At 32.1% G+C, this 10,427-nt stretch overlaps 1 protein-coding gene across 1 annotated transcript; it reads right to left on the reverse strand.

The window, feature by feature from the left end:
- Positions 1 to 2,356: 2,356 nt before the first annotated feature.
- Positions 2,357 to 5,252, reverse strand: LOC126770946 (lipase 3-like). The gene has a single exon (XM_050490572.1). It carries the CDS (start codon positions 5,122 to 5,124, stop codon positions 3,613 to 3,615), a length of 1,512 nt encoding a protein of 503 aa, XP_050346529.1. The 5' UTR covers positions 5,125 to 5,252; the 3' UTR covers positions 2,357 to 3,612.
- Between the last annotated feature and the right edge of the window lie 5,175 nt (positions 5,253 to 10,427).

Consider the following 10,427-nt stretch of genomic DNA (forward strand, 5'->3'; position numbering starts at 1 on the left):
TAATACGAATATATAATATATAATATTATTAATAAAAGTATCATTCTATTTTTATTATTAATATGTTAATTTTTATATATGCAAAGATAATGAAGACGCAATAACTTTATTTTCAATTACTAAACACGATTATTAATTTAAGAAAGCTCTAATGACGTAAACATTAAATTCACTCTTAAAAAGATACGAAAGTTAAGTTTCAGCCTGTAAATGTCTGCTGGGCGATGGCCTACTCTCCTTTTTGAGAAGATTACTTCACCACGCTGCTCAAATGTGGGTTAGTGGATACACGTGGCAGATTTCATTAGTCACATGAAGATTTTCGCTTAATGTTTTCTTTAATTTCTGAGCTTTATATGAATTATAAACACAAACGCATGGTGGGTTTGAACTCGCGATCGTCATTAAGTTTCTCGTCTTCTAACCATAGGGCTGTCACGGCTCACATCTTAAAATGTACAATTATATTTATTTAATAAATATACATATATACCTACCTATTGAAGTATTTGTACGGTTATTAAGTTGCGGTATATGTATATCGATAAGGCAGTGTCACACAGAACATAGAACGTCATTCAAGGGGTTTTACCGTTTCCTAAATAACAAGAATTTCCCGTCTTATCAGTAAACCGTGGTTAACAGCGTGCTTATAATACAATTTAATTACGTTTATTACTAGATATTCATTTATTTCAAGTAAAATGTTGTTGTAAATCAACTTCATGCACACAAATAATAATAAAACATGGAGTACACTTAATTAAATAATAAAAAAAATTACAAAGCGGGCTTATCTAATCAGTTAGTATTAGGACAATGTGTGGTGGAATCAACTCCATCACACGCACACCAGTTTATATATAAGGATACTTACTGTGACGTAGCAAAATAAATTTTTGATTTTGAGTGAGTTATTTCCACGTGGATAAAACTTATATGCAGGAATAAAATAAGAAAGCATGCATGACTTGCAAAACTAAAGTTTAGTAAAAGAAAATAATGAACGAACAGTATGTAGTTTTTTATTTTTTACTTGTCCTCATTTTTAGGGCCCTAATGTAGCCCTAGTGTAGTTAAGGGCCCTAGCCTTGTCAAATAGAAACTACGCCACTGGATACTCCTTACAATTTTTTTTTAAATTAGATTTATTAAATTCCGTAAATTCTTAGTCTTTAATCGACTAATATATAAAAAACTGTTGAATGTTCGTCATGATAATATACTTGACTATGTGTTACACCGTCAATGCACCACCAACATTGGGAACTAACATGTTATGTCCCTTGTGCCTGTAGTTACACTGGCTCACTCATTCTTCAGACCGGAACATGAACCCTGTCTGGGCTGTACCTGCCCAGACGGTCTTGCATAAATCCCTACTATCAAGTAAAAATCAAACTCGAAACTCACCGCTGAACAAGGTCGTGATGCGTTGACTAGTGATAGGGAATATTGATTAAAATAATTATAAAATTTGAAAGATACACGCACCAAAAAGCATATCACCGTAAGTTCGACCACAACATTTTACGAATGAGATACGAAGTAAGATCACAATTTCCGATTCATTTAGTATCAAAGTACTTTCTGAATATCTGTTGAGTGGTACCTATTATATGGTAAGTAAATAGTACCTTCACAGGTTTGCGTGATCAAAACTATCATGTTTTTATCAGATTAAATATTATATTTCATTCTCATATATTCATATGAACAATAAAACTATTGTGGATAAATTTGACCTCATTAAATGAACCTTTAGATTACATAACAAGACTTATCTTAATATCGTGTCGATGGACTTTGCACGCGAACGGTACCGTTTATGAGCATCATCTCTAAGCTATTTAATGTATATATAATTAGATTTGCTATCAATATTCGCCTCACGCATGAAAGAGGTGCCAATATTATTAGCAAGCATTCGATAAGTTAAATTAGTTGCTTTTTTATAGGAAGCCATTAAAGCAAATTTGATGGTTGCCACTTGATGGTAAGTGACCTTAACCCATATACTATAGCACCTCAAGAAAAACTTCTTACAACTTCAATATACCGCCAACCATAGGAACTATGATATTATGTCCCTTATGCTTGTAACTATTATGAGTCACTCACTAATAACTGGAACATAATAATACAAAGTATTAATATTTAGTAGTAGAATTAAACTGATATTGTTATATCAGTAATTTTAAGTTGTACTTGTAATTAGGGGGTAAAAAAGGCCCTCGCTCTTGTTAAAGATATTTCACTTAATTTCAATTAAATTAAATTATATAGTTAAGAAATATATAACTACAACAAAAAATAGCCCTAACGGGTTAAGATTATTTAAAAAAAAATTATAATATTGGATTGAAAAAATATATTTTAATATGATATATATACATATTTAAAGTGTACTTAATTATATTTATTTATTTACAATTACAATTTTAAATTAAACATAGTTCATATTAGCTTAAAGGGTTAAATACCTTTTTCTAACGATTAATATAAAATTAATGTTCTTATAAAGATTCGAACCCGCAATGTTCGGCTCAATTATTTCCACTGGACTAACATAAAATAATAAGTTACAAAATATTTTGTAGTAGGTTTGTACAACGAGAATTTAATAACTATACAACTAAAAATAATCTTTGTTAACAAAACAATAAGGCATATAATTGTATCAATTAAAATTATTGTTTTATATCAAATTTGTGCAATAATGACAAATCTGTACTTTATACTATTATGCAATACCCGTAGTAGCTAGCTAACAGAAACGCAATATATTTAAAATATTATTAATAATCTAAGGCAGACAAAACAAGACTAATGAGTAGGTATATAAAAATACTGAGATATTTTTCAGTCATCTTTGTTTTATAACTGTAACGATTTTTTATGACAAGAACATTTTAAATATTATTTTAATTATTGTAATTAAATAACATAAATTTGTAATTTAATTGTAGAAAAAGATCCGTACCGGTTATTCTCGGTAGAATCTACGTTTCGAAACGGTTGTAATTATAAATTTAGTGTTATCATGTAAAATGAGGATTCAAAAGTTCTTGTAGGTGCCTACTTGAATTAACTATATTTGAAAATTTACAAAATATAATAATACAAATTACTTATTATGAATCAGCCACCAACAACAATTTGTTTTCAAGAAATAGAACATTCTAGCTCTTGCCGTTTCTTGCAATATTATCTTTAACGGCGTCACTTTTAATTAAAATTACGTTTATAAAAAAAAATCTGAAAAAATGCTTATAAGCTTCGTTCAATCAGAACCGTTGTGTTAAGGAAAATAGAACATAATTTTTTAAATAAAACGTAACAGTACGCGTAATTAAACATAATGAATAAACAATCAATTCAAATAATATCAATAATATACACTATAGTATGAATATAACTATCAAAACTAACAGATGCGTTGGCTGCAAGTGGCTTCTTTTCCGACATAAATCTTGCAACATGTGTCGCGGTAAACGGTAAATCTTTGAATTTGCATTAGCTTTGGACTCGGCTTACTGTTCTGTCTCTTACATTAAAATTGTTCTTGTCAAACTATTATCACAAAGTCTCTATTAGTTGTTATGTATTTTCTCATTTTCCACTCCCTAGTATTTGCGCCCATAAACTCGGTGACGCTGAAACCGCACTGTAAGCCTTTTTTAAAGTATTTATAACTTCCTCATTTATTAATTTAGGGGCATCGATAGCCCAAAGATAATCTAAATGATTGAAATCTTTATCTGGCACCTTATAAATACGTCGTGAGTCTGGTGGCAGGTTTTCGAAGAGAAGTTTCACATCTTTCTCGCTTGAGAGTAAATCATTTTCCGCCCAGAATAAAGTAATTGGTAATGTTATTTTACTAAGATCGTATTTGGGTGGTTTTTCTGTACCATAAATCTTCTGGTTATCTTTTGACCCGTAATCAAATTGTTGAAAGCTGCCATTCGCCATTATCTCTTGAGCAAAATGAACAGCTGTCTTCCAAGAAGTTCCCGTTCCCAGATTTGATAAGAACACTGGTAAAAGAGTCTTATTAAACTGTTTCTCATTGTAGCCACAAATATAGAAAATAACATTTTTACAAACTAAAGAATCCATACTATCAGCGTCACAGGAGTTCGCCATTCTACCCAACACTGATTGCTTCGGAATGAACTCATGCGACCCGTATAACATCTCCATATATGCCACATTACTTGCTATTGGCGCTAGGGATTTTATAGGAGACTTTATATCGGATAGGAATGCAACAGGAGCCAGAGCAATAGCTGCCTTTAATATATCATTGTATTCTGGTCTTAACGTCAACATTGCGAATAATATAGAAGTGCCCATGGAATGGCCAATGTAAGTAATAGCAGCATTTCCTTTGATTTTTAAGATGTGATCAATAACAGCGGGAACATCGTGTAAGGCGACATCATGCCACGAGAAATTCCAAAATGACTTTGAATCACTTTTTAACGACACGTGTTCTTTCGCATATTTATTCCCTCTTATATTGGACATCCAGACATCATATCCTGCATCAGCTAAAACATATCCCAGGGCTTTACCTGGTCCGTTTAATATCCAATCAGCAGAACTGCCGAAGAGACCATGATGCAACAATATAGTTTTCTTTGAAATCTTTCCACCAGCTCTTGGATATGGTATTCTATGAACATTAATCAAATAGCCTTGAGACAGAACTGTATGTGTTTCACAAGTGTAACCTTGACGTAGAATTATTGCCGGCACTGACAAAAACATATCTGGATTCTGCATCACCGCTCCAGGCTCCTCGGTCGGCAGATACGACCAGGAATCCGTCACTTTTCTTCCAGTCTCTTTAACACTTTCCACATAGTTATTAATATCAGAACTGATCTTCCTTTGTTTGTCATCAACATAATTTGTAACTGAATTCTTCATTCGGATGGCATCTTCGTAGCTCGAATTGAAGGCCTTTTCCACTTTGTTTTTCTGTTCCTCGAAAAACGCTTTCATATTCATTGCTTGGTCTTCAAAAAAATCCTGAACAGATACAATTTCGACAGGCCAAGTTTGTATTTGTCGCGCAGAAATTAAAAACAACGCTGCAAAAACGTATGTGTTCATAGTTTGAAGCTAAATTAAACTAACCTCGAGAGATCCATTTCGTATTATGTATCTGTGACCTGCCGGCCAGTCGAGTCGAAAGCGACGCGTCACGGCGTCAGTCGAGTGAAATCATTGTCTGCGTGAACGTGTATGAATCAAATGTTTGAAAATATTTATCATTTTAATAAAAATATAACAACGCTTTGACGTAGCTTGTGTCATGGACGAGATAAGGTTAAACGGATATGAAAATATAAACATTTTTTACAGTAAACAACACGTTTTTTATAATGATTTCGTAATGTTTAGTTTTATATTAAAATTTCCATTGGGAAAGGCAAAAGTAAATATTTACTTAAATAACAAATCTCATCAATAATTCTCATAATTATTAATTATAATTCTGTGTAAAATGATAATACATATACAATATAAATAATATTGATTATAAGCCATGCAATATATTGATGTAGGACTTGAATACGAAATGATACATATGTTTAACATTTATATTGTAAAATTAGACGCTGCACAGCCAATAAAATGACGAATGAATAAAATAAATATAAAGGTATATAAAGACAGAAGTTACCGTTAAATGGATAATTTAGTCAATTATATTGATGGCTAAAGAGCCATCTTATTAAATTTTGGAACAGAATTTTAAGCCATTTCCACCAAATCGATTAAATTGATTTTGGAAACATTTGGTATTGGTGATAAAATGTACTAAAAAACTCATTTTTTAAATATTTAAGTTAAGTTGTTTAAGTATATCATAATATTTCGCTTTACAAATGCAGTTATTTACGACATACAACTAAATTGCTGATAATTAAATATTGGGATAGATGGATAATAGCAGTTAGGTACCTATTAATGATTAATATGCAGATTGTAAATTGTTGTTAATCAAACAGAACTAAACATACAAGATACTAACTTCAACTCCAACATATTAACTTGTCTAATTGCTTCTTGCAAATAAGCATCCATATATAACTGTGTATTTGAAGTAGTCTTTTAGGTATTACAGCGCAAAAGCAAAATATAAAACTAACCTTTATATTTATATAGTTATATTCTTGCCTGGTCTATAAAAGTTATAATGTCCTCCAGACCTATTTCGGCAACGGCGGCCAATCTCAAGAGAGATTAGCCAACTGCGCAGGAGATATTATAGTGCACAAGTGTGTGCGCATTTTCTATTCCCTAACTCTCATAATCCGATGGGACGGCAATCCGACACGACCGGAAAGAGTTCAGGCGCGGGACCAACGGCTTTACGTGCTTTCCGAGACACGGGAGTATACACACTTCAAACCAGGACCTCCGGGTCTGCGGCCTTACATCAAGTTACTAGACCAACGAGGCAGGCCGGCATAAAAGTTATATTACAATAATATAAGTTCAAAAAAGTAATAAATCTCGGAATACAAATAATATAAAAATAATTTAACAAAACATTTTTAATTTAAAAAATATAAATAAACAAAAATAAATATTTATAAATATACTAATTTATTTAATAATAAGAATATTTTTTTTAATTATTCAAGTAACAAGACTCATATACAAAATTACAAAAAAATAAAATAAACACAACCATCTACTACTTATATTACCATTTAATTAACTGCTCCAGCTGAAACTTTATATAAGCGGTTTATAAATGTACAGTCTAGTCTGTTCTTATTAATTAACCCTAATAAAAGTAATTTGTAAATAATTAACTCTATAAATTGTTTTAAGTACCGTTTTCTGCAGTTGACCTTGCGTTATCACACGACGAAACGCAAGCAGACCTCGCAAAGACGGTGAAACAAATAAAGAAATAAACAAAACTTTTTTGTACTTTATTCATTTTTATATTTGAGAGCGAAAACAAAATAACAATAGTGTCGTAGTTTTTAAAATAAGAGATTTATTTTATTTTATATAAAAAAAAACATTTTATTCAAAAAAATTGTGATGCTATAAAACATTGATAATTCAAGATAATGTGTATGTTTATATTATTTATTTAGAGATAAAGACCAATTATAATTTTACGCTTGAAGAATACGTATGTTTGCTCAATTTATAATATATCAATTTAATAATATAATATACAAACATTTTTTTCCTTATTTCTAATTTAAATTTTATAGTATCAAAATTATGGGGTAAAATCAAATTTACGCCAACGTTATTTTTTCTTTATTCTAATAGAAATTTTAGTAATTTATTATTTAATTCTTTTCTATATTTTATATGCTAAGAAACTTATATAATAAAACCCCATTTTGTGTTTTCTTGTTAAATTACTCTTGTTTTAATAATGTGCTTACAATATCAAAATGTTGTTTTTGTTACATTGCTACTCAATCCATCGTCATGAAATTACGAAACATACACGTTATCAGGGATACAGAAACGGACATATGATACCTGAGAGTAGTTATGCAATTAATAACAAATAATAGGTTTAAAAATTAAAATGCCATTAAGATGGACCAGTGGTAAGAACGCGTGAATCTTAACCGATGATCGTGGGGTCAAACCCGGGCAAACACCACTGAATGTTCATGTGTTTAATTTGTGATTATAATTCATCTCGTGCTTAACGGTGAAGGAAAACATCGTGAGGAAACCTACATGTGTCTAATTTCATTGAATTTCTGCCACATGTGTATTCTACCAACCCGCATTGGAGCAGCGTGGTGGAATAAGCTCCACAACCTTCTCCTCAAAAGGGAGAGGAGGCCTTAGCCAAGCAGTGGGACATTCACAGGCTGTTACTGTTGTCAAATCAACCTCCTTATTCGGTTTCTTCACAACAAATTTTTATGTTATTAAATAATTATACCCATTTTAAAGTGTTTATTACTTAATTGTATTTCTTTTTTAATATTCATAAATCACAGTAAATTAATACCGTATTTTGTGTAACGTATTAAGAACGTTGTTAAGCAATCGTTTGACGCCTATAATATAATAGACTTGTTTCGTCTCACAAAATTCGTTAATTCAAAATACGTTATCAGAGGACTCGTTTGTTGAGGTAATTGCATATTTATTATTCGTAAATACTAAAGTTGAATATAAATTGTTTTTTAATGTTATATTGTGAAAGAATGAAATATCTCCACCGATACATATAACAGACTTGGGAGTAAGACCAACTCGTATGCTGTGACGGCAAAGGACATGACGCTCTTTTATACCTCCATGCTATCGCCCTGCCGCCTTTCCTTTACTTCCTTGTGTGTATGGATGTTATATACTTCGTTGCTATGTATTGTTCTAGAAATAAGATAAACATATATATTTTTGTTTTAGCAACAAAACTCGTTTTTTTTTTATTTATTTTACTCCAAATATGTTTGTTTGTTTATGTATTCTAATTATACATAAGAAAAATTTAGAATCTCGCTGTAATGTTCAACTTATAGCTCGGAAAGTTCGATAATAATAATAATAATAATGTTCCGGGACATTTTTCACACACGGCCACCTGATCCCAAATTAAGCTTGTACAAAGCTTGTGCTATGGAAACCAGACAACTGATATACTACTTATACTACTTTTTTTTTTTTTGAAATAAATCCTTATATAGATAATTACACCCAGACTCAGGACAAACAGATGCACATTATATATACCTATGAATAAAAATAGGCCTTATTTACGAAAGCCGAAATTTATTTATAGCGTCATTTTTTTTTTTTTGAATAGGAAGGTGGACGAGCATATGGGCCACCTGATGGTAAGTGGTCACAAGAAATGTCAACCATCGCTTATAGCCAATGCGCCACCAACCTTGGGAACTAAGATTTTATGTCCCTTGTGCCTGTAATTACACATGTACCTTGTGCATGTCATTGTTATCATTTTTGTTCTATAACCTATATAAATAGCGAATTCCGTGAAGGTATGATCGACCTACATCGACTACGACTCCGATTCAATCGCCGAGCATTTTAAATACTTTGCATTTAAAGAGACAGACAACACAGTAATCCATTAATAGTACAAGCCATACAACTACAATTCAGGCATCTTATGCAACGTCCGAGGATAGGATATCCATCGCGCACCCTAGGTAAAAAAAAATCTACACAATACAAACCGTTTCCACCAGCGGAAACGAGCTCTGCTGCTAATCACGCAAACGGATGCGTCGAAAATCATAGTATGAGCAAACCACACCCCGAGCCGAGGTGCGATCACAGTGGATATAATCTCAGAATGGAAGTCATTAGGAGACCGAGAGTGCTCAAATTTCAAGGCGGAGTCTAGTTACCCACGTCCGCTGACGCTTTAAATGTCATTAGGGCCAACATATACGAAGTCAGAGAAAATGTGTGATCCGTTTACAGTAAAACACAAAGGTACGTGTCAATTGCGATTATTGAAATCGGTGAATGACTAAACGATTTTGTAAATGGAATTGTATTTTGTGTACTCTGGTAATAAAACACATATTATTGTCACAGACGGAATTTTATTACCTAAAAGGTCGTAACATTTTGGTGTCGGTAGAGGTATGCCGTTGGTAGAAGGAAAGTGGAAATGCCTGCGTGTCTGCCTGTCAAGCTACCGAGTTGACTTTCTGGTACCATTTATTAACCTATAGTTTAGTATGGAACGTGTATCAGTAGGGCCCAATGCAGGTTCAGTAGACAACGTAAGACAGTAAGAAGGCACAACAATCAAAATATATGAAAGATGAAATTAAAAACATTATTCAATATAAAAGCAATATTACACTTTCAAATTTTCTAAAATCTACAAGAGATTGGGTAAAATACTTTTGAACATAAGAATCAAAAGTAGACAGCTAAAGAATACCAATGAAATATTTTGTTAGTTAGATAACGAATAAAATTCCCACAAAATATTTGTTATAATTGAAATATTAGATTTATATTTACGTAATATTTCCATTAAGTTAAGACATAATACGAGAAAACTGTGGCCGAGATGGCCTAGTGGTTAGAACGCGTGAATCTTAACCGATGACTGTGGGTTCAATCCCGGGCAAACACCACTGAATTTTTATGTGCTTAATTTGTGTTTTTAATTCATCTCGTTCTTGACGGTGAAGGAAAACATCGTGAGGAATCATGTGTCTAATTTCATTGAATTCATGCCACATGTGTATTCTACCAACCCGCATTGGAGCAGCGTGGTGGAATAAGCATCAAACCTTCTCCTCAAAAGGGAGAGGAGTCCTTAGCCCAGCAGTGGGACTAACAGTGGGATTAACAGGCTGTCAATTAACACAATAAAACGTTGCTATTTATAGAAACGAGGATATCAAATAAAAACAATTAAA

This window comes from Nymphalis io, chromosome 9 (assembly GCF_905147045.1).
Source record: "Nymphalis io chromosome 9, ilAglIoxx1.1, whole genome shotgun sequence".
In the NCBI taxonomy this organism is placed as follows: Eukaryota; Metazoa; Arthropoda; class Insecta; order Lepidoptera; family Nymphalidae; genus Nymphalis; species Nymphalis io.

What these genes read in the sequence shown, in the direction of transcription:
- LOC126770946 (XM_050490572.1), bottom strand. Translation starts at nt 5,124, where the DNA reads ATGAACACATACGTTTTTGCAGCGTTGTTTTTAATTTCTGCGCGACAA.